This window comes from Monodelphis domestica, chromosome 1 (assembly GCF_027887165.1).
Source record: "Monodelphis domestica isolate mMonDom1 chromosome 1, mMonDom1.pri, whole genome shotgun sequence".
Taxonomy (NCBI): Eukaryota; Metazoa; Chordata; class Mammalia; order Didelphimorphia; family Didelphidae; genus Monodelphis; species Monodelphis domestica.
Genome location: NC_077227.1, coordinates 759352559 through 759379181, shown reverse-complemented (window position 1 = coordinate 759379181; position 26623 = coordinate 759352559). Strand labels below are relative to the sequence as shown.

Below are 26623 nucleotides of genomic sequence, written 5' to 3'. Positions count from 1 at the left end.
AGAGTGTTTTTTCTCATAGATCCCTGCAGATTGTTCAGGGACATTACACCGCCACTAATGGAGAAGTCCATTACGTTCGATTATACCACAGTGTGTTTGTCTCTGTGCACGATGTTCTCCTGGTTCTGCTCCTCTCACTCTGCATCACTTCCTGGAGGTTGTTCCAGTCTCCATGGAATTCCTCCACTTTATTATTCCTTTTAGCACAATAATATTCCATCACCAACATATACCACAATTTGCTCAGCCATTCCCCAATTGATGGGCATCCCCTCGTTTTCCAGTTTTGAGCCACCACAAAGAGCGCAGCTATGAATATAACAATTTTTCATTTTTTTTAAATACAGCAGTACAACTATGTAGATATCAAAATCCCCCAAATTCTCAATAGCCCCATTAATTACAATAGCAAACAAACACACTTTCATATTTCACATAAGTTGCTGCATGACATTTTTAAAGCCTATGAATTGATGGACATTTGTCACAAGTTTTACAAACAGCAATCTTTCAACCTTGGTAATAAACATATTTTTTTTAAACAAAGTAAAACTCATCTTGGGTTAAGAACATAATCAAGAAATCTAGATATCATTCTTGTGCAGGTAAAGTAGTGAGCTGAAGAGCATAAACAAAGGGCTGCCCCTTTTGGAGGCTTTTAGGGATACAAATGCCCTGAGATTAACTGCCCAACTTCCATTCACATGCGGGAAGGTTGGGGGTTAAAAATGAATTTCACTTCAGCTACTATTGGCAAAAATAACCAGATTGTTTAAAAAATTCCAAAAATCATATTTAAAAAACCCTTAAAATCAAATCATTTGAGGTATTTAGCACATTAAAATTCCAAAGGTTGTTAATACAATTATAACCAGTTCTGAAGTCCATCTATCCTCGGCAAAATAGAAAAAGGCTGTTTTTTCATATATGGGCTTATTCACAATAATATTTGTTCAATAGTTACAGGGGAAAAACAACAGAATTTCAAAACTCAGTACATCCAAAACAAATTCAATCAACCTTCAGTTCAAGCAGAATAACATTGAATCCAGTAATATATGAACCTAAAATCACAAAGTTAAACCATAACCAAAAATGCAATAGAATACAGAGATGTTTATAAACCATTGGAGTCTGAAATGCCTTAGAATATAGCCTTTAGCCTCTTCAAAGTTCCTTGGGTTCTTATCCATTTAAATGTCTATTGTCCGAAAGCAGAGTAGTAAGAGCTAGGCAATGGATTTCAAGGGACCCATCCAGGGCCCCACAGCTGGGGAGCTGAGGCCAGATTTTAACCCAGAACCATGCTCTCAGTGCCCTGAGCCACCCATTTGCCTCCCCAAAGTTGAATCTTTGGGCTGAATCTTTCTTCTGGCCCACAGGTGAAGTCAATGAAATTACCAGAACAGTCAAAAGGTATCCTTTTAAACAGCCCATTGCTATTAAGTTTCTGTTTGAAAAATCTGTTTCTCCTCTCCCTTTTCTCTCTCTCCTGCTCTGATCCCCCTGTGGTCAATACTCCCATCCAAGTGGAGGCTCAGCCTAAGGGAAAACTACCTGGGTCTCCTTTCCCTCTCCTCTCTCCCCTCCGCCCACGTGGCCAATACTGTTACCAGCTGGTTGCTGTTTTTTTTTTCAAAGATAGGACAGGTTTTATTTAACCCAAGAAAAGTCACAAAACAGAAAAGACTCCTACCAAGCCCCTGAGAAGGAGCCAACGGGGTAATCAGAGAGTTGAGTCCTCTCTCTTTCTGGAATGCACGTCCTGCACAATTCACAGAACTAATGAGATCAAGGCTTGGGTTCCTTTCTCCTTATGATGATTCTTTACGTTGGTACTAGTCAGTTGGTATTAGTCATTTCCTGCTTAGTTCGTGAACTTCCTTTGCTTGGTCCTTCAACCTGATATTGCTGGAAATTCTTCCTCAGCAATCTGCTCCAAGGATCTGGGTGATGAGCCGGCTGGGTCGGATGCCAGATGGGAGAGAAACAGACCGCCGGGGTGGGCAGGGGCCAGAGCCGGAGCGCAGACAAACAGGGCTGGGAGCTTGGACACCAGGTGAGAAGCCAGGAGCAGAAGCAGGAGAAGCAGGCAGGCAGATTAGCAGCCAGGGGCCAGGTGGGCGGCAATCGCAACAGGTCTGGATTGGGGGCTGAAGCCCGCAGGCAAAAGCGGCTGAGCTATCTAATGGCTGGAACTGAACGAGCAGCAGCTTTGCAAGGGTAAAAAACAAAAACTTGGCCAGAGAGATGTGGCTCAAATTAAAAGCTGAACTAAAGATCAGAAAGAAATCAGAAGATTGAGAGTTTTTTTCCCCATTAGGTCGCCAAACTGTAAAGATTAAAATTTAGGAATATGGGGGAGACTGAGGCAGGTAGAAATTAGTTTCTCTCTGCAAGGAGTATTATTTTTTTTAGAGGTTTATTAAAAGTTAAGGATTAAAGAAAATACAGGATAAGAAAGCACATGTCCAGGCCACAGAGAGGCCTAGACACAACCTCACCTACATTATGGAAAGAGCCACATCTGCCCCAAACAGAAGTCCAAGAGACCCTTCTCAAAAGCCTTTGAATCAGCTTAAATACCTTCTCATCTCAGCCCAGGTGAGATTACAAGGCATTCTGGGGAGCAAAGGCTTGTGGGTTTTGTAGTCCTGTATTCGAGTCTATTTTTTACATGCCCCACCTCCTACATGAAGCCTTTGGGGATTCCTTCCACTGCAGGTAGGACCTGGTTAGTTGATAACATGTGGAGCTATGAAATGGGGCTGGCATGCCCAGCTCTTTGGATGCTCACCAGGACAGAGCAGGGTGGCATCAGGGCCAGAGGCTTCCATCCCACTCTTGAGGCACATGGTGCCGGCCAATGCAAAGACTGCACGGCAGGAGAGGGTACTGGCCCGTGCCCAAGAGCAGATCCCAGGGAGGAAGGGAGGGGCTGGCTTCGGGATCCCAGACTGCAGAGAGCCCCCCATGGCCAATCCCTCTGGGGCTGGCTGAGCCGGGGAGCCACTTGTGGCTTCTGTGCCCAGGGTGTGCCAGACACTGTGCCCAGCCCCGGGGCACAAAGAAAGATGGCAGGCAGCCATCTAACGGGGGTCCCCAGAGAGAATGGCGGCGGGGGAGCCCCGAGGTGTAAGGCGCGAGAGGGCCGAAAAGGGGGAGGGGCGGAAGGCTTCGAATGGCAGCCCAAGATTTCTCTCTTCCTCGCGATGGGAGGGGGCGCTGGAGCTTCTCCAAGGAGGCTGGACTAGAGCGGAGGGGCGGGAGGTTGCTAAGGCTTAGCCCTGGCAACAGACTGGCCGGGAGGGCGGGGAGAAGGAGGAGTCGAGATGATTGACAGGCTGTTGGCCCAAAGGAGGGGCGGGGCGGGGAGCGCGGGAGCTGTCCAGCAGTCAGCAAGTGCGGCAAGCCGCTAGGCAGGGCTCTCCCACCCACCCGCCAGCTCGGCGCTCCGGTCTCCGAGGCCCCTGGAGGGCAGGCCCTGCTGGGAAGCCAGAGACTGCCTGGGGAGGGAGGCAGGACTGCAGGGGAGAGGAGAGGGCGCTGAGGGGGGCGAGGACGACCGGAGAGCTCGCTGGCCTGTTCCCTGTTAGGCCATGGTGGAGGCGGAGGCAGAGGCGGCCCCTTCCCCGCCTCCTCCCGCCCAGGTCTTCCCTCCGGAACCGGGGCTGGGCCAGGCCGGCCACCTCACGCCCAGCTTCCCTGCCAGGCGCGCCCCACTGCTGCCTGCCTTCAGCCTTTGGCCACACGTCCGTCTATTTCCTGGTCCGCACAGGTAAGACCCGCGAGGGCAGGGGCGAAGGGAAGGCTCCGGCGCCGGGACGGGAGGCCCTCTGGGGGGCAGCCCTCCCTCCGACACCCCCCGCAGCCCCCCAAGAGCCAGGCTCGGGACGAGGCTCCGAAGATGGCCTGAGCAGAGGCTTTCGCCTGGGGCTCCCAGTCTCCCCCATGCGCCCCCCACCCCCACCCCGCGCACCTTCCGCTGCCAGGAGCTCTGGGCGCCTCTCCGAGCTTCAGGTGCCCCGACCAGAATCGGCAGCGACCAAGTCCTGGCTCGGTCCGGCCCTCGAGCTCGCCATCCTGTCCCCACGCTGTGGCCCAGCTGTCTTTACCCGGCCAGGTGGGGCAGACGCCGGGGGAAAAGCTGTGGGGCAGCAGCCCTGCATTGGTGAGGGTTCGAGGCTCCCCAAGAGTGAGCCCCGCCCCGCCCGCCCCGCGCCAGCCCCTCTTGTCAGGCCTGGGGACATGGCCCGAGTCCGCCTGCTCCACCGGCTCCCAAGAGATGGCGGGGGAGGGGCAGGCCGGCCGGGCCGAGCTGGGCCTGGAAGTGACTCCGGCCTGCATTGGGGCTGCTCGCTCTGGTTCGAAAGCTGGTGCGCTTTTACTACAGACTGATTCCTCCTGGAGCCGGCGGCCTGCGGCATTGCGGGCAGCCCCGCATTTCCTTCCCATTCCTCTGGGGGCCGCTGCCTCTCTGCTCTGGCCCGGGTGCCTTCCCGGGCTGGTTCCAAAGGCTTAGCCTCCGGCCAGTCTGTGCGCCCCGGTTACTTTCATTTTGTACAAGCTCTGGAGTTGGGAAGCACTGTGTGTCTCTGTCTGTCTGTCTGTCCCTGGCCCTCTCTATCTCTGTCCCTGTCTGTCTCTATCTGTCTGTCCCTGTCTGTCTCTGTGTCCCTGTCTGTCTCTGTCCCCGTCTGTCTCTGTGTCCCTGTCTGTCTCTGTCCCTGTCTGTCTCTGTGTCCCTGTCTGTCTCTGTCCCTGTCCCTATCTCTGTCCTTGTCTGTCTCTGTCCCCGTCTGTCTCTCTCTCTGTCCCTGTCTGTCTCTGTGTCCCTGTCCCTCCCTCTCATTGCTCCCGGCTCTTCCCTTTAGGGCCAAACAAGGCCAGTCCGGGCCTCTCCCAGAGGCCGGCCACTTGGCCTGGGAGCCTTTTCTCCTCCCAACCCCGCAGCTTGGTTCCTTCCCCTCAGCCTCCTGTGACCTGGCTCCCAGGCCCTTGGCCACTCTAATGCTGGGCCAGAGCTGAGCCCCGGGCTCCGAGGGCAGGGTGTGGCTGGGCTACAGGCAGGGACATCCCCTCCCAGCTCCTCTCCAGAGGCAGCCCAAGAAGCCAGGATCCAAGGGGGCACCTGACAGATTGCTGACTCACACTGAGCTTGCAGAGCACCCCAGCCCTGGGCTCCTCCCCAGAAAGGGAGGGCCCCTCCTGACAGCCTTCACCCCTGTCCTCGGCCCAGGGTCCCCTCAGCTCTTGGAGCTCTGCCACCGCCCACAGTGAGTGCTTACTTAATGAACGTTTGCTGACTGGCTCACTGATCACCCTGCAGAGGGGCCAGCCCTGTTGGCTGGTTCTGTGGGGAGCTGCCCACAGCCTCAGAGGCTTTTGTCCTTGTTTTCCCAGGACCACCCAGGCTTGGCCCCAGGAAGTGCTGCTTATTGATGGGGTCCTGGGGAGGGAAGGAGAAGCAGAGAAGTGCCCCCTCCCCCCGGTGTCACCCTCTGTCTCTCCGTGCCCAGGTGGCGAGAGCAGAACCACCATGTTAGCTGTGTACTTTGACCAGCCTGGGGGCCCCGAAAACCTGTACCTGAAGGACGTGGCCAAGCCTGTGCCAGGGCCCGGAGAAGTCCTGCTCAGGGTGGCTGCCAGCGCTCTGAACAGGGCGGACGTGCTGCAGGTAGGAGTGCCAGGCTGGGCCTGCCCCGGCCCATGACAGTCGGTTCTGCTTCCCTCCTGCTGAACCCACACTTGCTCTGCCAGGGAGACAGCTGGGGATTTGTATCCCACCCATTTATGCCCAGCAGGGGAGAGGGGCTTACTAAGCAACAGTGATGGGCCTGGAACCGGAGCCTCCCGAGGAGGACCAAGCCAGGCCTGTAGGCGGCCCCTACCACGGACTCTCGCCCATTTCCTAGCCTGGGCAGGGGCTGGGGGCAGTGTGGCATCTGTTCCTGAGGGATTCTGGGAAAGGCTCCTCTGTGGCTCACTGGGACACCCGGATTCTCGCTGGTCCTGGCCCTGGGCCTCAGTTGACCAGTCACTTCTGGCCTCTTCCTCTTTGGGAGTGGCCCAGGTGGGCGGGCAGAAGGCCCCTCCTCGGACCCTCCTGCATCTCCCCCACAGCGGCGAGGCCAGTACAGCCCACCAGCCGGAGCCAGCAGCATCCTGGGCCTGGAGGCGTCCGGCCATGTGGCTGAAGTTGGTCCCGGCTGCCAGGGGCCGTGGAGAGAAGGGCTCCCGGCGATGGCTCTGCTGGCTGGGGGGGGGCAGGCCGAGTACGTGGCTGTGCCCGAAGGCCACCTCATGCCCGTTCCTCACGGGCTGACGCTCACGCAGGCGGCGGCCATCCCCGAGGCCTGGCTCACAGCCTTCCAGCTGCTCCATGTCGTAGGTGAGGAGACAAGGTCAGCCTCCGGGATCCCCCTCTCCCAGCCCGCAGGGGGCAGAGATCCGGGAGCCTCCTGCGTCCCTCCCTGCCCCCACCGGTAGTTAAACCGCATTCCCAGGAGCTGTCCCAGAGTGGAACAGCCCATCTTGGGGGAGCCATAGCCACCCCCCCCAGGATTCCTGCTCAGGCCTTGGATGTCCGTCTATGCTAGAGCTGAGACTTCTCCCCCCACCCCCAAACCATCAGGGGGGGTGGAGACGAGAAGGGTGGGGGAGCCCCGTCGGCCTGGGGTGGAGAAGGGCTCTGGCTGGGAGGGGGCCAGAGCCCAGAGGAAGGGCTGCCTCCAAGTCACCCTGTAGGTCACCAGCTGCCTTCTTGAGCGGCTCTTCCCGGCCCCCCAACACACACTGGGGCTTGGTGCAATTGCTTGTTGCAGGCCGAGTAAAGGCTGGGGACACCGTGCTGATACACGCCGGATCCAGCGGTGTGGGCACAGCTGCCGTCCAGCTGGCCCGCCAGGCCGGGGCTGTCCCTCTGGTCACCGCCGGGTCCCAGGACAAAATTGCGGCCGTGGAGAAGCTTGGGGCCACGGCCGGCTTCAACTACAGAGAAGGGGACTTTTCCGTCGCCACGCTGGAGTTCACTCAGGGTAAGACGCCGCTCTGCCGTCCTCGGGCTGGGTAGCACGGACGGAGGAGGGGAAGCTGAGGCCCCCCCGCCAGGTGAAGCGGCAAGCTTGGCCCCCCTGTCCCAAGGGTGCCTGGGGGCCGCCTGGCAGCTCTGGAGCTGGGGCTACCCCAGGAGAAGCTGCTGTCCTGGGCCTCGGAGGGCCGAGCACCTGTCCCAAGTCCGAATGGCCACCCTGCGCTCCCTCCCCCAGGAGCCGGAGCCAACATCATTCTGGACTGTATTGGCGGCTCCTACTGGGAGAAGAACGTGGCCTGCCTGGCCCCTGATGGCCGCTGGGTGCTCTACGGCCTGCTGGGGGGCGCCGAGGTCCACGGGGAGCTTCTCTCCAAGCTGCTGGCCAAGCGAGGGAGTCTCCTTACAAGCTTGCTGAGATCCCGGGACAAGAAGGTGGGCCGCTCTGTGTCCTCAGGCGCCCCCCGCAGGCCACGGCTGCTCTCTACCCTGGCCTCAAGGCGGGCGGAAGGGTCCGGGGTACGGGGTTGGGGATGGTAGTGGGCGGGCTCGCCCCGCCCTCTGCCCAGACCAGCCTGTCCTCCAGGTTTTCTCCTGGCAGCTGATGGTCGGGGAAGTGGAATAGAGATGGGCCTGGAGCCATGGAAGCAGGCTGGGGAGTGTGTGGGCGGGCGGGTGGGTGCCCACCTCACGGGGTGCTAATGCCAGGCTTCGCCCCTCTCCTGCCTGGTCAGTACAAAGCGGAGCTGGTGGCGGCCTTCACCCGGCAGATCCTGCCCTACTTTGACCAGACCAAGCCCGGGGCGCTGCGGCCGGTGGTGGACACGGTGTACCCGCTGCGGCAGGTGGCCGATGCCCACGCCTACATGGAGCAGAACAAGAACCTGGGCAAGATCGTGCTGGAAGTGGCCTCGGGCCCCTGAGCGGCCCTGGGGGGGCACAATAAAGGAGCCTCTCCCCACAAACACGCGCTCAGCCCTTTCCTTCCCCCGGTGCTTCCCAGGGGCCCGGACCCCCCATTCCAGGCCGGGCAAGGGCCCCGCCCAGCCCCAGGGGCGTCCCCCACGAAGGCAAGGGTTGGGGGGCCCACGAGCCCCTCACCTCCTTAGCAGGGGCGGCACCGATGCCTCCAGAGAGGAAAGGAGTGACGGCGAGGCTTCACTCCGCTATGCAGGGGGGATTCATGCTCTACTACCGGAGGCCCAGATGCCCCCGTAGGAGGGAAGACTGGAGTAAAGGCCCCCTTTGGGGAGGAGGGGGGGCGGGGCGGGGTCTGGGGCTATAAAGTAACAGGAGGAGCCTATTAGCTGGGGGAGAGGCTCTCGGGTCCGGCCAGCCCCTTCTCTCCGCTCCGAGCCCCCTTCCCTCTCCCGGCCGGGGCATCCCCTCACCAAACCCACGGTGCCCCATTAAACTCCCAACAGTGGGGCCCCAAGCCCCACCCCTCGCCCCACCCCTCGTAAGCCGTAGACCGTGGACTCGCCCCGAACACGCCGGCAGGCAGCCCAAGAGATGGGGCAGGGGCGGGGCGTGGGCCGGTATCGCCAGGAGGCGGGGCTTCCTCAGAGCTTCCTGTTTCCGGTTCCCCCATCGGAAACCGGAAGTTGTCTTCGATCCCGGCGCGTCTTTCGCGAGGAAGAGGAGGAGGAGGAGGAGGAGGAAAGGAGGAAAAGGAAAAAGAAGAGGAGGAAGAGCGGGCCGGCCCCTGGCCCCGACGTACTGGACCCAGCCTCAGCCCCGGCTCCTGCCCAAGCGCACCCCCTCCCGCCGCCGCCATGGCGATGCAAGCGGCCAAACGCGCGAACGTGAGTGCGCCCCTCCCCGCCCGCTCTTCCGAGCGCGGCCCTCCAGGCCCCCCTGACCCCTCGCTGTGCCTCCCCAGATCCGCCTTCCCCCCGAGGTGAACCGCATCCTCTACATCCGGAACCTGCCCTACAAGATCACGGCCGAGGAGATGTACGACATCTTCGGCAAGTACGGACCCATCCGCCAGATCCGCGTGTGAGTGCGGGCGGGGGCGGGGCCGGGAGGGCGGGGCGGGGCGGGGCGGCACCGCGAGAGCCGCGGCTTAGCTCCGCCCCTCCGCAGAGGGAACACCCCCGAGACCCGCGGCACGGCCTACGTGGTGTACGAAGACATCTTCGATGCCAAGAACGCCTGCGACCACCTGTCGGGCTTCAACGTGTGCAACCGCTACCTCGTGGTGCTCTACTACAACGCCAACAGGGTGCGGCTTGGGGGAGATGGGGAGGGGGCGGGGGCGCGGCGAGGGGGAGGGGGAGGGACCGGGGAGGGGGAACCGCAGCTCACAGCCCCGCCCCCGTCCCTCCCCGCAGGCCTTCCAGAAGATGGACACCAAGAAGAAGGAGGAGCAGCTGAAGCTGCTGAAGGAGAAATATGGCATCAACACAGACCCCCCCAAGTGAGGGGCCCCTCCCGCTGGGCCAGCCCCAGGGAAAGGACCTTGTGGCCTGCTGGCTCACTGTGCCTGTGCTGGGCCGGGCCTGAGGGCACGGGGCCCTCTGATGGACAAGGGGTGGCAAATAAAGGTGCCAGGGTGAAACCCTGCGATCATGGCTTCAGTCTCCCTCCCTGCAGCTCCCGGGGCTCTAGCTGGGCCCTGCCCTGCCCTGGGAGCCTGGACCAGGCCGTTTGCTCATCTAGGAAATGGGGAGTTGTGCCCCCTCCGGCAGCTCTGAGTGCCAGGCCTGGTGTTCCAATCCACAGCAGAGTCCTGGAGCTCTGCCTCAGTTTCCTCCTCTGTAAAAGGGCGGCAGTGTGTGGATGGCCCTCGGTGCTTAGTAGGCCTTCGCCCAGGGCTTCTGTTCCACTCCTCCATTGGGGCCTTCCTTCTGCCAGGCCCTCCTGGGCTCGGCATTCCTGGGGCCACTCCCCATCCAGCTCCTCTTCATTTCTTGCTTTTCTTAATTCAGTTCCCTGCTCTGAGCCTGGCTCTACCCCAGGCCTGGAGCGCCTTCCCCTTGGGACCCCTTTAGTGCTGTCCGCCCCTCCCTGATGGGCCTTGTCTGGGTCCTTGTGGGCAGGAGCCTTCCTTTCCCCAACCCCTAACCCTGCCAGCCACTCTGATCCACAGAGACGATTGGTCCCATGAGGGCCCCCTTCGGGGGATTCCCGGACGCTGGGGCAGGCTCTCCGGTCCTTCTGCTTCTGACTTGCCCCCAGGCTTCCCGTCCTGAAGAGCCTCCCCATCAGGGTGGGGCCTTGGTGAAGGAGCCGGGGGCCTCTGATGCCTGTTGGTCAGGCCAGTGACCACCTAGAGGGGTTTTTGAGTGCCTTTTGGAGGGTGTCTTCCTGGAAAGGCTCCCAGGATGATAGAAGACAAGCCCGAGGGGGATGTGGCGGTGAACTGGGTCCAGGGGGCCTTTGGAGAGTGGGCAGGTGGCAGAGCAGCCTCCGTGATGGCTGAGGCGTCCATGGTGCTGCTCTCCCTTGCCCAGCCGCTTCCTGGGCCCTGGAGAATTCCTCCATCGCGAATCCCGTTTCCCCGGCTCTGGCAGTGGTGTCGGTGGCGGCATGGCCATTCAGTGGGAAGCAGTGATGTCAGCTGCCTGGTGTGATGTGGCCTCTCCGGCCCTGAGCGCTGTTCGAGGCCTGTGGTGACAGGGCTGCTTCGCACAGCCAACACGTAGGAAGGAGCTTGGCACATCGTAGGTGCCGAGTGGCTGACCGGCCTTCGTTTGGCCTCCAGTCGTGGTCTGCCCGGGGCCCGGGACGCAGGGGCTGCCCCGGCCTCTCCTGAGGGTCTCTGCGGGCTTTCTCGAAGTCTGTCGAGCAGCCACCGCCAAAGCTTGAAGGGCCCGGTGCACCAGAGCGGCGCCTTCCCAGCCCCGTGCGTTGCTCGGGATTCCCAGCTTCACCAGGCTGGCATTTGGGGCCGCCGTTCGCTGGAGGGCAGTAAGGAAGTGAGGACGGCCGGCGTGGGTGGGTGCACCGCCGGGAGGTGGCCACTGGGGAGATGGCTCGGGCTTGGTTTGGGAATGCGTGTTGGGTTCCTGTAGAACGAGGCCGTCCCTAGTCTGACCTGGTCTCGGTCCCACACGGAATGCTGCTTGGCCAACCTTCTGGCGTCTGCAAAGGGACCCGGCCCCACCCCAAGGGGCCTGGAGCCTCCTTTGCCGCCAGCCTTCACTGGGCTCCTCTGACTTGTGTTCACTGACCTAATGGGTGAGCCTGCCCTCCTGCCCCCAAGTGCTGACAGCTGCCATCAGATGGGCTCCCCGAGGGAGGATTCCCAGGCGATACAGAGTGGGGGGCTCGACTCAGCGGCCAGGCAAACCCTAATGCGTGCCCCGAGTTACTGGAACGTGTTCCTTCCTCTCCACCCACCAAATGGCACTTCCTGAGCATCACCCAGAGGCTCACACACAGGAGGGCTTAATGAATGCTTGTGGGTCCATTGGTGGTGCCCCCCCCCCCCCCCGGGGCTGAGCCAGATGACATCCTCAGTTAAGTGGGCTCCTGAGCTCAGACGGCACTGACAGAATCTGGGTCCTCCCGTCGCTCGTAGCTCTGGCTGCTGCTAAAGCGTCGCTGACAACGGGACAAGTGGGAGCCCCTCTCCAGGTCAATGTAGGGGCCCTCCAAGCTCGCCAGAGCCCAGATGTCGTCTTCTCCCCCAAACCTCCCCTCTTGGAAATGTCCCTCTTTCTGCCTGTCCACTGCCACTGTGACAAGGAAATCACTTTAAAAGACTGAGATATATTAATTTAAGGTCGCCAAGGAATTCAGCTATGTAATTCCTAAATTAAAACTCAAGTCAGCAGTCAACCTTTTATAGAGTTTAATTATAAACAGGAGGAAGAAAAGTATTAGAGATAGAAGGAGAGAGAGAGAGAGAGAAAGAAAGGGGAGAGAAGGGAATAGGACTTAAATACCCCTTCTGTTTAGGCTGGGCCAAAAGGCCCAAGCCCTTAGATAGCTGGGGCAAAGGAAAGAGATCAGTCCCTATCACTCACGTGACCAAAATGGAGAAACAGTCTCAGGGGCCTCCACCTCCAGCTTCCTTCAGAGCCAACTCTCAAAGCACCACCTCTCAGACCAAAAACCTCTCCAACCAACCTCCTCAGTCCTCAGACCCCGCTATCTTTAAGGACACCATCTAAGTTCCCTCCCCTCAGTTCTCACATCTACCAATCACTGTCCATGTCTTCCCTGTGCCAATGGTGGCTCTAGCTTAACCCAGGACCGCCCAGAGGTCTGTGGCTTTGCACATGTCTGTTGAAGGTCATATTCTCAAATAATTAAATCTTCCCTTCCTAAATCCTGTTAGGACTGAGTAGGGTGGAGATTGTAGTTTCCAAGACCTGGTTCTGTCATTCCAAGTATCTCTATTGTATCAATTCTAAAATCAATCATGACTCAAATTCCTGTTCTATGCTTAAGCATAGGTCAAAGCCCTTTCCATTGTTCAGCAAAAGGTTTCTGTCCTAAAGTAGTCTTAGGTAGGGAGGAGGAGGAACCTCCCGTGCCAAAGGGGTTCACATTCCAATAGAGTTCCCACTATCAATAGGGAATTTTTTTCAAGTATGAAATTTCCCAATGGTGAAATTTCCAACATTTATAAGTCTAAGAAATTTTAAGGTTTACACCACCCAGGCTCCCGCCCTGGGACCCCCATCCAAAATGGTGCTGGGGCCCCCGCTTTGCCTCTGTGTCTCGCCTCCTCCGAATCTCTGACCGGCCCTCTTCTCCCAGCTCCCCCCAGGCTGTGGCAGTAGCACTGCTTATCCTCCATCCACCATCCGTGACCTTCCTAAAATGGATCTCTGACCCCGCCATCCCATATTCCTCCCCAACACATTCTATCACCTCCAGGATCAAACACAAAAGCCCTTCGAAATCAGACTTCGGGGCCGCTGGGTGGCTCAGTGGATGGAGAGCCAGGCCTAGAGACAGGAGGTCCTGGGTTCTAATCTGACCCGAGACCCATCCCAGCTGGGTGACCCTGGGCAAGTCACTTGACCCCCATCGCCCAGGCCTTACTGCTCTTCTGCCTGGGAACCAACACAGTGTGGATTCTGAGGGAAGGGAAGGTTGAAAAAACAATCTGACCTCCCTTCGTTTCCAGAATTCTCATCCTCACAGCCTAGTATCCACTTATACTGGTTGCCTGGAGGTTTCTGCACCCAGTAATCCATCCCTTGCCTCTGCCTCAGTGCTGGCTCTCGGCTCTCCTTCCTTCGGCGCTTCCCCCGTTTTTTACAGGAACCTTTCCTGCTCCCACGTCCTAGGCCGGAGCCTTCCCCTTCTCATCCGCAGGTATTTTGCACAGGTCGGGTGGGCTGTTCAGAGAGGACTCACATCCCGGGTGCCCCTGAGGCCTCCTCAGGGAAGCTGCTCTACCTTCCCCGTCCACCTGCCCCCTGGCTCTCACCCGAGGCTCCGAGAAGCTGGAGCACGCCCAGCAGCCACAATCTGGCAGACGGAGTAGACGTGTAGAGGACGACTGACGGGGCCCAAACATGGTGGTGGATTAGCCTGCCCCAACCTCCCGCAGCAGAACGGGAGCCGAGGAACGATTCATTACGAAGGCCCCTGGAGCAGGGTCCCCAAGCTCTGGCCCACCCCCTGAGGCCATGTATCCTGCCCCCACCGCACTTCCGGGAGGGGCACCTCTTTCATGGTGGTCAGTGAGAGGAGGCGGCACTCACGGATGCACTGCTTCCGGTGGCGTCCTTCGCAGGGCGCCTTGCTCTGAGAGAGTCACTGAAGGAGTATGAGGCGCCCTGAAAAGCATTATGTGGCTGCGCCATGGAAGACGTCAGCCTGGTGAGCAGGACCTGGGGGAGGGGATTCCGCACTGTGTACTGCTGCCTGGTGCAGTGGTGGCAGTGATGGGTCTGTGCAAGGTGCCGCAGCCCCATCCCAGCCAGCGCTGCAGCCTCCGCTATCCCAGACAGCGTATACAGCTTGGTTCAGTTTCTTTATAGTCCGACCCTCCAGCGGTCAGACAGAAGCTGCCAGCCACCCCCTGCCTCCTGACCATCGCCAGTCATCCTGAGCCATGTCTTGCCACTGGACTTGGATGCCTTTCACAGAGGGAGTGAGGCTGACGACTGTGACTGCCTCCCTAAAGTCCCATTCCCTCGGGACCTCAAGCTCTTGGCCTGGGACATCATCGGCCCCCTTCAGAAACACGAGGGCCAAAAGACATCTTGCCTTGGCCTAGTTTGCCGTTCTCCGTGTTTCTAGTGCTTTGCAAACTGCCAAGAATCAGTAAATGCTACTTCATTGTATGGCCTTGACACCAGCATCCCAAAGGCAGCCAGCATTTATTAAGCACCTACTCTGTACCTGACCACGGCTAAGCACCCAAAGAAAGGCAGCAACAAGTCCTGCCTTCAAGAACTGTGTAGAGGCAAGATAGAGAAAGATACACTGGAGCTGATCTCAGCATCCACAGTCAAGGGATCAGGGAAAGGCTTCCTTTTCCAGAATACCTGAAGGAGGTTAGGGCAGTCAGGAGGAGGAGCCTCCAGACTTTTGTCGGCTTCCCATTCTCCCATTGGGAATTGTCTCCCAGAAGCTCCATGGTCTAGGAAGGGCCCATGGCACGCCTGCCTCACCGTCAGGTCTTGGACACCAAGTCTCAACGCTCCCTGGGCGCTTTTATCCACTCTTCTCCCATGTAGAGCATTTTTCTTTCTGTCTTTCTTTTTTAACCCCTTACCTTCTGTCTTGGAATCAAATCTGCGTGTTGGCTCCAAGGCAGAAGAGGGGTGAAGGCTAGGAAATGGGGGTCAAGTGATTGGCCCAGGGTCACACTGCTAGGAAATGACTGAGGCCAGATTTGAACCCAGGATCTCCCATCTCTAGGCCTGGCTCTCAATCCACTGAGCCACCCAGCTGCTCCTGCCTCTTTTTGCTTCTGTTTATCCCAGTGTTTAGCAGTTAGTAAATGCTGACTGCCTCGATTTGAACAGGAAAAATAGATAGGCTTTGAGGAAGCCAATGAAAATGCTCCCAGTGGAGAGATCAGAGTGCCTTAATAGAATGAAGCCAGGGTCACCGGATGGCGACATGTCATGTTGACAGGCTGTAAGGGCATGAAAGAGGGCTGGGCACCAACGCGGCACTTTGTAGTTGATCCTTAAGGCAGGTGTGAGGCACTGGGATTCACTGAATGAGGGGTGGAGGCGAGGGAGGGATATGGTCTGACCTGGGCTTAGGAAGATCACATTGTTGGTTGAATGAAGGATGGCCTGGAGAGGGAAAGCCTGCCCCTCCTTCCCCCAGCCACTGTCAGGTCAGGCTTGGGGTGATGAGGGCTTACACCAGGGTGACAGCAGGGTTGGGGGGGGGGTTATAGAAAAGAGGCTACTAGAGACACTGACTGCAGAGGTAAAATACCCATGAAATGCTTTTGAGTGAAATCCCCAAGAGATAGCAAGAGAAAACTTCCAGAGTTGCTGTGGAGGGTGTGAAATCCACAAGAGTTGGTGAGGAAGGGAAATCCACAAGAGGCTAAGGATGTGAAATCCACAGGAGATGGGGGGGGGGGGGTTAGTGGTGAATGAAATGCACAAGAGATGCTAGTGACTGAAATCTACAAGAGATTTAGGTAAAGAGGGGAAATTCCCCAGAGCTTTCAGGGAGGTGAAATCACCTGAATGTTTGTGGCACTGAAGTCCCCAAGGGATGGTGTGTGGGCAGGCCTCCTAAAAAACGTCATTGGCTCCTCACATGGGTCTTTTGTTCTTAATAAAGCAAATCTATTAAAAAAAAAAGACTGCGTGGGTGAAATCGACGCAATCCCAAAAGATGGTGCTGTGGCGAATTGCACAGGCCTTGGTACTGTATGGGATCTGGGCACCCTGGGCGGCAGCTGGGGAGGGCTCTGTTCTGGTCACGCTTGGGGTCGCTGAAGGGCAGGGGAGTGACGAGCAGGCCGGATGGACACAACACAATCGCCCTCAGCATGAAGAGGCCCTTTAGGTCCGGGGCTGAGGGCCCCCCTCCCCCCCCAGGAGGTCAGAGGAGAAAGGGAAACCATGTGACTAAAGGGCCGACAGAGGCCGGCCCATTGGCTCCAGTCCCAGAACATCGCGCTGGGGGCAGCTTCCACTGGAAGTGCAGCCCCGGCTGAAAGCAGCGGAGGGATCTGAGTTCCATATTGGCCCAAGGTCTTGGATGGGCTCCCTCCTCTCACGGAGGCTAAGGCTGGGGAGGACCCCGCCCCACTCGGCGTGACGTCATCACGCCCAGGCAGTCACGTGTTCCGCGGCGTAGCAGTGCCTCTCAGGAAGCAAGTGACCAAGTGAAGGTCCTGAGGTCTGGGTTCGAGATACCTCGGAGCCAGAGCCCATCCTCTCCATCCCACGCCAGACTCAGGCCTGCGCAGGGAGCGTGCAGACAGCCCAGGACGACAGGCGCTCTTACGGGAAGTGGACTCGGCCCACAGATTAGCATTTGGTGAGTGGGGCGGTGGTTCGTGACGCCACTTCCTGTGGGGATGGTATGTTTTGGCTTTATTTCCTGCGTCTGAAGCCAAAGCCTCAGGAAGGTTTGTCGAAGGAGCAGGTTGGCGGCCTTGAATACTGAGATTTCTGGGCTGAGGGACGTCTGGGATAGTGGTGGGGAACTTGGGGCCAAGCGGCGCTTTGGATACCCCTTGGGGTTGGGTAGCTCACTACCTCCCAGCGCAGACAGCTCCCCGCCTTCCACCTTGGGGAGTTTTCCTGGAGCTTTGGCCCCCGAGTTGTTCGAGTTGTTCTCCGAGACGAGTCAGGCCGGGTGTATCCCAGCCAGGGTGAGTGTGGACGTGGCCCCTTCCCCTTCTTTCTTGCTGTGTCTGCGCCCTGGGAGGGAGCAGATAATGAGCCACAGCCCCCCCCCCCATTGCCTCACGGGGTGGCACGGCCCGGATGGGGGCACGTCCGGGCACGACAAGGCTGTGCGTAGCCCCCAATGGAGGTGGCTGGCCTTGCGCTAAACCGAACACACAAATCGGCGCCATTTTGTCCTTGGCGAACCTGACGTGCTGCCTACTGGGGGGCCCTGGGGTGCTGCTAGCTCTGGGTATTAATAAGAAAATGGCGGCTCAAGAGATCCGGCCAGTCCAGGGCTCCTGCGTCATTGGCTGAGATGCCCGCCGCTGGCTCGGGTGCCCTGGCTCGGCCCTGCGGCCTTCTGCCAAGGAGAATTTGGGCTCCCCTTGGAGCGGCCTTCTACCGGAAGCTCCCCGCGCCCCCCCCACCCCCGCCCTTAGCGGCGGCCTAGACGTGGAACGCGGGGGCTCTGGCCAAGCCTTTATTTTTTCTCCACCCCGAGGCCCCTTGGCATAGGCCTGGGGCCCGGCGCAGGCGCGGAAAGCGAAGTGGTCCCTAGGAGAAAGCTCGGCGGGTCTCGCGCATGCGCACGCCGGGCTCCGTGGTGCCAGCCCTGCTGGCCGAGCGGGGGAGGGGAGGCGCCACCTGCGCCGGGCTCACTCCAGCCGGAGCAGCTCCACGTCGAAGATGAGCGTGGCATTGGGGGGGATGACTCCCGGGTGGCCCGTGGCTCCGTAGGCCACGTCGGGCGTGCAGGTCAGCTTGGCCCTCTGGCCCAGGCTCATCTGGGCAGTGCCCTCCTCGAAGCCCTTGATCACCTCCTGCCTGCCCGTCTTGAACCGGAACGGCTTGTTTCGGTCCCGGGAGGAGTCGAACTTCTTCCCATTCTGCAGCATTCCTGCGGACGGAGAGGAGAGAGAGGAGCCTCGAACCCGCTGCCCACTATGTAAGGATGCCAGCGGGGCCAAGGCACCCCGTGGGCCCTCTCACTGGCCCGGCCAGCTCAGTGGGCGGCGACTTGTCCACTCTGGGAAATGGGTGCAGCCAAGAGTGAGCCTGGGGAGGGGCAGCTCTAGTCTCTGCAAGAGGGGGAGGGGGCGACCAGAGAGAGCTCCCAGAGGGCGCCCCTCCCCCGCCTACCTGTGTAGTGCACCACGCATGTCTGGCCCTTCTTGGGGAATGTCCTTCCTGCAGGAAGACAAGGGGGGGCTTCAGGGCCCGGAAGGGAGAGCCGCGCCCCCCTCCCCCCTCCTCGCCCCTCCCCCGCGCACCGTCTCCAGGAGAGATAGTCTCGACCTCCACGCCCATGGCGCCCCGGCCCCCAGCAGCAGCAGCCGCAGCGTCCTGGACCTCCACAGCGGCCCGGGCCCCGGCCCTGGGCTCGCTCCCCGCTGAGGCCGCTGCCGTCTCGGTGTCTCGGTCTTCACTGCAGGCGCCGCCGGCGCTGCTGCTGCTGCTGCTGCTGCTGGGGCTGCTGCTTCCTCCTCCTCCTCCTCCTCCTCCTCCTCAGCAGCCTTGCTGCCTCTGCTGCTGCCTCCCCCACCTATGCAGCTGTGAACCCGGGCTCCGCCCCGGCGCCACCTTGGCCAATGGGAGCGCGGGGGCGGGGCCAGGGCTGCTCCCCACGTGGCCCCCCTTCCCTGGGCTGGGCTGGGCTGGGTCAGGTGCAGAGAGGCAGTGCAGCCGCCCCTTTAGCTGCAGTCCATACCCAGCGCCACAGTCACTCCTCCCTCCCCCCGCCAGGCTCCTTCAGGACAAAAGCTGAGCTCCGCTTCTGCCTCCATTTCCTCAGCTGTAAGGTGGTCCCGGGGAGATGGTGGGCTGTCAGCCCCGCCCCCATCTGGGCACCGGAAGCTCTCGGCAGGAAGGGGCGGGGCTGGGAGCAGGAACGCCCCTCAGTCACACCTTCTCCACCTCTTCCTTAATCCTAGAAAGAGGGAGCAGGAAGTGGGGATAAGTGCTCACGCTGGACATTTAACAACCAACTGGGGCTCCGGCACTAGGGACTCGCACTCAGACCACAGAAGTGCCAGGACCCCTCCTCCCCCAACGGGAGTCTACTTGGGGAACCCCAGCTTCAGCGAGGCCCACCCTGAGGACGGGGAGGAGGCTGGAGCTGAGGCAGGGACTGAGAAAGGACATCGGGGTGTGCGGGGCAGTCTGGACAAAGGTGTGGAGATGGGAGCTACACAGACAGACAGAGTGAGGCTTGTCCGGTCGGCGCCGCCCCCAGAGCCATCCCCATCCCTCCAGGTACTGACCACGGGAGCAAGAGGCCCAGATGGGGGGCTCCCAAGAGAGGATAGAGCCCGGGTTGAAGAAACAACTCCAGAGATCAGAATGTTCTCTTAGTCTTGAGTTCAAAGAAACAAGGCGTGGCAGTTGGAGAGGAGGAGGAGGATGTGTGCAGCTCGAATTTTGTCTGAGAAGGATCTGGGGTTCTTGGTGGGCAAAGTAGCCTGGGGAATCTTGGGTTCTCTTAAACTGGTGTGGAATGGGAGAAGTGAACAGACAAGTGACTGTGTGCCCAGCACTGTGCTCTGGGCTGAGAGCATCAGGAGAGACAAAAGATGGTCTCTGGCCTCCGGGGAGAGCAGAGAAAAGGAGGTGGCGGGAACCTTTCCAGGATGTGGCCTCCTTAAGGCAGGCCAGATGTGGTTCACCGGGGAGAAGGCAGGCCATTCTGCATTCCCCGGGCCCTGGCACTTTCCACCCTGTTGGGCTGTGCCTGCGTCTCCCTTCTCGTTCCCAGCAGTGGTGCCTTGCTGGGGGGTTCCTGGCACAGTGTGCAGGGCCCAGGTTCTGGGCCCCCAATGGAGCCTCGCCTCGCCAAGCCCTGCTGCAGTCCAGGCTGGCTCTTGTTCTTCCAGGTCTCCTGATCAGGCCAAGTGGCCTCCTTGCATTGGGACGTCTGTGCATGCTGTTGGGTATGAATATCCCCAGGGAGGCCTGGAGGTGCAGTGGAGCTGGTGTAGACAGCCTGGACCTGGGTAGTTGGGGGAGGGGGAGGCCTGCTTGTCTTCTGGGAGGAGATGGGGCCTGGCTGCCCACCCTGCCATGGGTGAGACCCAGGGGTGGGGGTGGGGAGGCTCATCCCTGGCACTGGGAGGGGGAGCCCGGGAGGTCGTGGGGGCAGGGCCAGTTCCCCTTCCCTTGCCCAGGTGACAGCAACCCCAGAGCCCTGCTTAGGGAACCTGGCACCCCAGAAGTCTTGCAGAGCCCTGGCCCTCACGCATTCAGGCAGCCAATGTGCCCGAGGCTGCCCATACCCTCCTGGAGGCGTGCTGCCCTCACCCCAGGACCCTCGAGGGCTGGCCCCTGCCCTACCTCATGTCTTATCTGAGTGAGTATATAGAGGCCCCCAGAGGGGGAACTGCTACTGCTTCAGGGCTGAGCTGGTCAGAAGACCCAGGTCCAGATCAGCTCTGCTCCTGACTTCTCTGCTGGGCTCACACGGCCGAGTCCCCCTCACTCGGGGTCAGCATTTCTTTCCCCTAGCTCATTAGACCTTCCCTCAGCACACAGTAGGTGCTTGTGGACAGATGCAGCATCCCTTCCTCTTCCACCTGGCCTCTTGGACCCCCGAACCCTCTTCAAGGCCCAGCTCCAGGCCCTCCTCCAAAGGGCTTTTCCTGATCTCCCCACCCAGGAGTTTGGCTCCCTGACAAACGGTGTCTGGGCCGCCCTCACTAGAGCAGGGTTTGGGGTGGGCTCTCTGAAGGACAGAGAAGGGGGTGAATTGGGCCACAAGTAAAGATGGAGGTGTCAGTGCCAAGTAGGAAGCCATGGCTTGGAGAGGGGCAGGACAGGGAGGACCCTGGGTGTGCTTAGGGCAGGTATATCAGCTGGAATTCTGAGTCTTGATTGAGGGGACCCTTGCCTGGGCAGACAGGGCTCCTGCCTTTCTCTTGCATTAGTGAGGACCTTCCAGATCCAGGCAGACAGGCAGTGCCCAGTCTGTTGAGTGATACTTCTTTCTATGCTGCTGTCTTCCCTCCCATGAAAGTTTAAGAGGGCCCCAGATAGGAGAGCCAACAGCTTCCCTTGGACTCAGCCTCCCCTCTAGTAGAGCTATGTGGGGAATGGGAGGGTTTGGTTTTTGTGGCTTCTCTTAGTGTGGGAAGCCAAAGCTCTGCCCAGATTTTCCTTTATCTGCAATAATAAGACATCCCACATTCCACAGAATCCACAAGAGCCAGTCATTAATGGGTGACAGTGGAACCTGTGGCCTGCTCCTAGGACTATAAGGCAAGATCAGGGAACTGTTTTTCCATAATAAACCATTCCCTTGGGACGAGGGACTTCCCTCACCCCTCCTGCTCTGGCCACCCATTTCTAGGATTCTTGTGCCTTCAAGTTCTGAATTAGGATTCATTGATGATCATGTACCAGGACATGCCCATTTGCTGGCTGTAGTGACCGTGGTGGGCATGAAGCTGAGGTGAGGGTGCTCTCGGCCTGCTCCATTGCCAAGGTGACTGCAAACAAGACTTGGGTCATTCAGGATTTACAGGTCCAACACAGAACTCTCAAGGGCAGTCAGGAAATCTCAAACTAGAAATAAAATTAGATTTGAATGTGAATATGCTGATGAAGATGAGGTTTTCCATATCAGTGTGTGGCTATGAGGGTCCTTCCTCGCTTCCATCCCTGGGCAGTATCTCCTTAGGGCAGGCACCTCGAGGGGCCAGAGTCCAGGGATCCAAGGCCACTTCTTCCTTGGGTCCCCCTCTGGGAAGTTCAGGGCCAAGCAGGCACGAGGGAGGGTCTGTCCATGCTGAGACTCAGTCCCTGAGTTTCTGAGGGCTTCTTCACTGCTTGTCTTCTCTGTGACTTCAGGTACCTTCTGTCAGGAAAGATGGACTTGGGGAAAGGCAAGCTCCTCAGAACTGGTATCAACGCCCTCCAACAGGCGATACATCCCATCCATGGCATTGCCTGGACCGACGGGAAGCAGGTGGTACTGACGGCCCTGCAGCTCCAGAACAAGGAGCCCAAGTTTGGGGACTCGAAGATCATCGGGCAATTTGAGCATGTTTACGGACTGTCCTGGAGCCCCATGGGGTCAGAGGGCACCCCGACTCTGCTGGCTGTACAGCACAAGAAACATGTCACCGTGTGGCAGGTGTGCTTGAGCTCGTCGGAGAGAGGCAAGGTTCTGGTGTCCCAGACATGCGAGATCGGGGAGGCTTTCCCTGTGCTTGCTCAGGGCTGTGTGTGGCACCCCAAGAAGGCCATCCTCACCGTGCTCAACAGCCACGAAGTTTCCGTGCTTCCCTCGGTGCACTGTGACAGCACCAGGGTGAAGGCTGACCTGTTCAAAGTCCAGGATTTTGTGCACTGTGGATGCTGGACCCATGATGGCCAGAGGCTGGTGGTGGCCGTGGGCAGCGCCTTGCATTCTTTCATGTGGGACGACTCCCAGAAATCTCTGCAGCCGTGCGCTTTCTGCCCCGTGTTCGACATGGGCAAAAACATCTGCTCTGTGCTGGCCACTGTGGACATGCAGGTTGCTGTGGCCACCGAGCTCCCACTGGACAGGATTTGTGGCCTGAACTCAGTAGAGACCTTTGAGATGCCCACAGTGGAAGAGGCACAGCCCTCCACCACCCCTTCGTCTTCAGCAGTCATTGCAGAGGAGGCCTTGATGGATACCGGAAAAGTGTCCCCCGACTCGGAGCGGTCCTCCTCCTTGGCTTCCCTCTCATCTTCCTCTCTGGATTCCTTGGATCTGACTCAGATGCTCCCCAGGAACTATCAGTCAGACACAAACTTCTTCTTCCACCTCAGAGAGAAGGAATACTTGGCTCGGGCTGGCAAGGAGTCCTCCCATTTGGTCCTGGTGACCTTCGATAGGATGGTCACCACCACCCGGAAAGTGGGCATCCCTGGCATCCTGGTGCCGGACATCCTGGCGTACGACCCCAAGTCCCAGGTGATGGCTGTGGCCTCCAACACGTGCTACACCATTCTGGTCTACTCCCTGATCCCCGCCTTGGCGCCGGGTGTCCAGTGCATCCGCCTGGAGAACTGTGAGAGGCCCAAGGGCATCTGCTTCTTGTCAGACAAACGGCTCCTGATTTCGGTTGGGAAGCAGAAGTTCACAGACCCCACCTTCCTGCCATCCTCCAAGTCTGAAATGTACAACATTCACCTGGAGGTCAAGGAAGTCGACTTTGGGAAAGAGCCCTCCATGACGTCGGTCTGGAGCCAGCGAGATTTCTGCAACCTCAGCCTGGGGCTGGGCATGGCCAATAAGAGGAAGCCGGGGGACAGCCTTTGCCTCAACACCTACCCCCAGAAGAGGGACCTGCTCATGCCTGGAAGGATCCAGTCTCTGCCTCGGGGGAAGTCCCTGATCGAGGACATCACAGGAGCTTCGGGGGCCCAGAGCTCCAGGCCCAGCACCTCACAGCTCGGCAAACCCAAGCTGAGTCCCAGCACCGTCGTCTCCATGGAAGGGCTGGAGGCCATGTCCAGCTCCCGGTCCTCGGCCTGCCTCCTCTCTAATGTCAGGCCAAGCTTACCGATGACCCAGTGCAGCCTGATTCGTGAGCCCCTGAGCCTCCCTCAAGTCAAAGTTTCCAAAAATGAAGAGGGAGAGAGTCAGCTGTGTGGAACGCTGGAGAGACTCTCGGGGAGCTTCGCAGACCTCCAGCAACGCCTCTCCCAGCTCATAGACCTCCTGCTTGAGAAGAAGCAGCCGCTGGCCCCCACCCGTTACCCACTCTCTCAAGACCCATCTTTTCTTCTCATCACATACCAGGTAACTGGGGAAGGGGGGGGGCACCTCCACTGTTCCTGACCCCCTGCCCACCAAATTACCCAAATAGATAGATGGAACCATGAGGGTGCTGGGGCTAGGGAAGTCTGAGAGTCTCTTCTGAAGGTTCAGGTCAACTCTGAAAACCTGGACCTTGTTTGCAAGATGATTACTAGATGCCTCAGATGGATTCTGTATCAGTTCTCAGTGGGGAATCGGGATTTATGCCATTATTTCTATAGGACTAGTCAGACGATGGATTGAATTCTCCAGCTGCCTTGTTCCCTTTCTGTTGTTTCCACGTTCGTGTCCAGAATCATTTGGCATAGTGTCAAGATGCACATTTTCTTCTTCATTTTTTAAATTTTAATTTATTTATTTATAATATTTTTCCATGGTTGCATGATTCATGTTTTTTCCCTCCCCTCTTTCCTCCACCCTCCTGGAGCTGACAAGAAATTCCACTCAGTTATCCATGTATCATTGTTCAAAACCTATGTCTCTGGTATTCATATTTGAAAGAGTGATCATTTAAAGCTGAAATCCCAATCCTATCCCCATCGAACCATGCGATTGACCATGTTTTTCTTCTGAGTTTCTACTCCCACGGTTCTTTCTCTGGATGTGGTTAGCTTCTTTCCCGTAAATGCCTCAGGATTGTCCTGGGTCACTGCATTGCTGTTAGGAGAGTCAGTTACATTCGATTTTGCCACAATGTATCAGCCTCTGTGTACAACGTTGTCTGTCCTGGTTCTGCTCCTTTCACTCTGCATCAGTTCCTGGAGATCTTTCCAGTTCACATGGAATCCCTCCAGTTCATTATTCTTTTCAGCACAAGAATATTCCATCCCCATAATATACCACCATTTGTTCAGCCATTCCCCAATCGATGGACCCCCCCCCCCCAGTTTCCAATTTTTTTACCATCCCAAAGAGCGAGGCTATAAGTATTTTTGTACAAAGTTTTTTCCTAATATCTCTTTGATACACACCCAGCATTGGTATGACTGGGTTAAACAGAAGGCATTCTTTTAAAGCCCTTTGCCTATAGTTTCAAGTTGCCCTCCAGAATGACTGGACCAATTCACAACTCCACAAGCGTGTATTAGTGTCCCAATTTAGCCACATCCCCTCAACATTTATCACTTTCCTTTGCTCCCATATTGGTCAATCTGAGATGCAGATTTTCTTAGGAAGTCATGTTGGGGGTCTGTGGTTTCTTTGGGATAAATTCGGTGACCTGGGAAAACCGAAATCCGTCACCCTGAAGCCAGCATGGAGACGAGCCTCTCACTGGGGTGGCATTGGTCGGATGGGAATTGTCAGGGAGCACCCAGGGCAGAGCCTGGGAGTAGACCTTGGACTGGGTCTCTGGGCCCAGTCCTAGGGTTGAGCATTGCCAATGTGGAAATGGCAGGTTTGCCAAGCCCTCTGTGGATGGCATTTCAGAGGATCCTTATTCTCAGCCGTTAAAGGCAGTTTTGGTTAGAGATAGTCTATGTGGCATTTTTTCCATTAAAAGAGAAATCGATCATTTCTGTCAGGCCAGCATGACAAACAGGAGGCCATCCAGAGCATTCTCTTGGTCATTCCTATTGGAAAGGAGAAAAGGAGCTTTCTTGCTAGGGCGAAGCTATTTCCAATCAGTCAAAGGACAACTTCCCGGGTCTTTGGGGAAGGCAGGGCCAATGGCTCCCCTGGAGTTCTGGAGGGATCCCCCTCCCCCTGGTATCCCCAAGAGCTCTCCTGGAGAGGGGTGAGCAGGGCTGGGCAGGAGCCTGTGGAGAAGGGGATGGGGAGACTTCATGGCGAGGAAAACATTCTCTCCAGCCCATTTCTCTGAGCGCATTTAATAGAATGAGCTCAAGCAATCCTTCTAGAGGATTGTTTCCATCCCCCAAAAGGACATTTTGTGTCAGAGTAGGGCCTCAGGGTTTCAGAGTTCATCTGGAAGCTCCTTCCTTTGTCTCTATCACCTCCTACCACCATCATCAACTGTCTGTGCCTCCGGTCCTCCCCCATTCTGGGTCCTAAGGTCTGTGTCCAGCCAGAGGCTGAAGTTGGAGACTTCATGAGGTCAGAGGTAGACCCCTATGGGGGCAGGATGCCCCGGCCTGGGCTGCTTCTCCCCTCGGGTGGTTCCTGTTGGTCCTGGGCCCAACTGGGGTGGCAGCTGGCAGTGGGGAGGGGTTGATGGTGCCAGGGTTGAAGGAGGAGGTCTGGGGCTCATGGAATTCATTGTTGGGTAACGAGGTCTTGTCATTGGGCTTGAAGAAGCCGTCCTCAGCAGGGCCTGTATTGGACAAGCGAGCAGTCCTTCTCTGTGATGGCAAGGTGCGCCTGCAACAGGTCCAACAGGTGTTTGGCCTCTCTCTGGTGGAGATGCAATATGGTGAGTGTCTGGGGCTGGGGCTGGTGAGGGCAGGGGAAACCTTTTAGTGATTAATTTAACCTTTATAGGTACTTAGCACCCTTTTGTATTAGATCTAAAAATAGATCACCTAGCTTAAGGTTTTTGCTTCACTATAAGTATAAGTTAGGGACTTTCATTGTTCAATCAGGAGTTTACAACATTATTTTCCCCTAAGGCACTGTCTGAGCAGGGTGGAGTAATTTTAAAAGTTCTCAATACATTCCTGATCAAGTACCTCCATTGTAGAAAATAGGGAATAGCTTAATCAAATCTTCTGAAGTAGAGTTTGAGCAGTTTTAAGATTCACAGATGGACTTGGTATTCTTTATTTTTTTAAATTGAAAATATTTATTTAATTAGTTAATTTAGAATAGTTTTCCATGGTTACATGATTCATGTTCTTTCTTTCCCCTCCCCCCATAGCCAATGAGGAATTCCATTGGGTTTTACATGTGTCATTGATCAAGACCTATTTCCATATTATTACTATTTGCACTAGACTGATCATTTGCACTAGAGTCTATATCCCCAGTCATATCCTCATTGACCCATATGATCAAACAGTTGTTTTTCTTCTGTGTTTCTGCTCCCACAGTTCGTTCTCTGGATATTTGGCCTGGGTCATTGCA

The 26623-nt window shown here is 57.5% G+C and overlaps 4 protein-coding genes across 18 annotated transcripts in view; 3 read left to right on the top strand and 1 right to left on the bottom strand.

The window, feature by feature from the left end:
• The first annotated feature begins 3599 nt into the window (after positions 1-3599).
• LOC100030951 (WD repeat and coiled-coil-containing protein) overlaps positions 3600-26623 on the top strand; it is a 28097-nt gene continuing 5073 nt past the window's right edge. Inside the window, exons 1-5 of one of the 14 annotated variants that reach the window (XM_056824819.1) lie at positions 16212-16462; positions 19689-19745; positions 19980-20161; positions 21658-23584; positions 25856-25973. In XM_056824819.1, coding sequence (XP_056680797.1) covers positions 21677-23584; positions 25856-25973 — 2026 coding nt within the window. In that variant the 5' untranslated portion in view covers positions 16212-16462; positions 19689-19745; positions 19980-20161; positions 21658-21676. The other 13 variants (XM_056824817.1, XM_056824824.1, XM_056824825.1 and 10 more) reach the window with 13 other exon arrangements.
• Positions 3656-7995, top strand: TP53I3 (tumor protein p53 inducible protein 3). The gene is made up of 6 exons (XM_001380323.4): positions 3656-3778; positions 5520-5677; positions 6124-6391; positions 6825-7037; positions 7269-7465; positions 7765-7995. The coding sequence occupies exons 2-6, from the start codon at positions 5540-5542 to the stop codon at positions 7951-7953; spliced, it is 1005 nt and encodes a 334-aa protein (XP_001380360.2). The 5' UTR covers positions 3656-3778; positions 5520-5539; the 3' UTR covers positions 7954-7995.
• On the top strand, positions 8190-9601 carry SF3B6 (splicing factor 3b subunit 6). Of its 2 annotated transcripts, none has more exons than XM_056824887.1 (4): positions 8190-8835; positions 8913-9004; positions 9119-9257; positions 9367-9601. In XM_056824887.1, exons 1-4 carry the CDS (start codon positions 8806-8808, stop codon positions 9454-9456), a joined length of 351 nt encoding a protein of 116 aa, XP_056680865.1. In that variant the 5' UTR covers positions 8190-8805; the 3' UTR covers positions 9457-9601. The 2 variants fall into 2 exon arrangements, with proteins under 2 accessions (XP_056680865.1, XP_001364306.2); XM_001364269.4 differs by having other exon boundaries at positions 8610-8835; positions 8913-9031.
• Positions 17287-18222, bottom strand: FKBP1B (FKBP prolyl isomerase 1B). The gene is made up of 3 exons (XM_001364191.4): positions 18090-18222; positions 17959-18006; positions 17287-17716 (listed from the first exon to the last, which is right to left on the bottom strand). The coding sequence occupies exons 1-3, from the start codon at positions 18124-18126 to the stop codon at positions 17475-17477; spliced, it is 327 nt and encodes a 108-aa protein (XP_001364228.1). The 5' UTR covers positions 18127-18222; the 3' UTR covers positions 17287-17474.

Coding starts and splice junctions, on each gene's coding strand:
- FKBP1B (XM_001364191.4), bottom strand. CDS start 18,126: ATGGGCGTGGAGGTCGAGACTATCTCTCCTGGAGACG. Junction 18,007..18,089: donor GACTATCTCTCCTGGAGACG/GTGCGCGGGGGA, acceptor GTCTTCCTGCAG/GAAGGACATTCCCCAAGAAG. Junction 17,717..17,958: donor ATGCGTGGTGCACTACACAG/GTAGGCGGGGGA, acceptor CTCCGTCCGCAG/GAATGCTGCAGAATGGGAAG.
- SF3B6 (XM_001364269.4), top strand. CDS start 8,806: ATGGCGATGCAAGCGGCCAAACGCGCGAAC. Junction 8,836..8,912: donor AAGCGGCCAAACGCGCGAAC/GTGAGTGCGCCC, acceptor GTGCCTCCCCAG/ATCCGCCTTCCCCCCGAGGT. Junction 9,032..9,118: donor CCCATCCGCCAGATCCGCGT/GTGAGTGCGGGC, acceptor GCCCCTCCGCAG/AGGGAACACCCCCGAGACCC.
- TP53I3 (XM_001380323.4), top strand. CDS start 5,540: ATGTTAGCTGTGTACTTTGACCAGCCTGGGGGCCCCGAAAACCTGTAC. Junction 5,678..6,123: donor ACAGGGCGGACGTGCTGCAG/GTAGGAGTGCCA, acceptor TCTCCCCCACAG/CGGCGAGGCCAGTACAGCCC. Junction 6,392..6,824: donor CCAGCTGCTCCATGTCGTAG/GTGAGGAGACAA, acceptor TGCTTGTTGCAG/GCCGAGTAAAGGCTGGGGAC.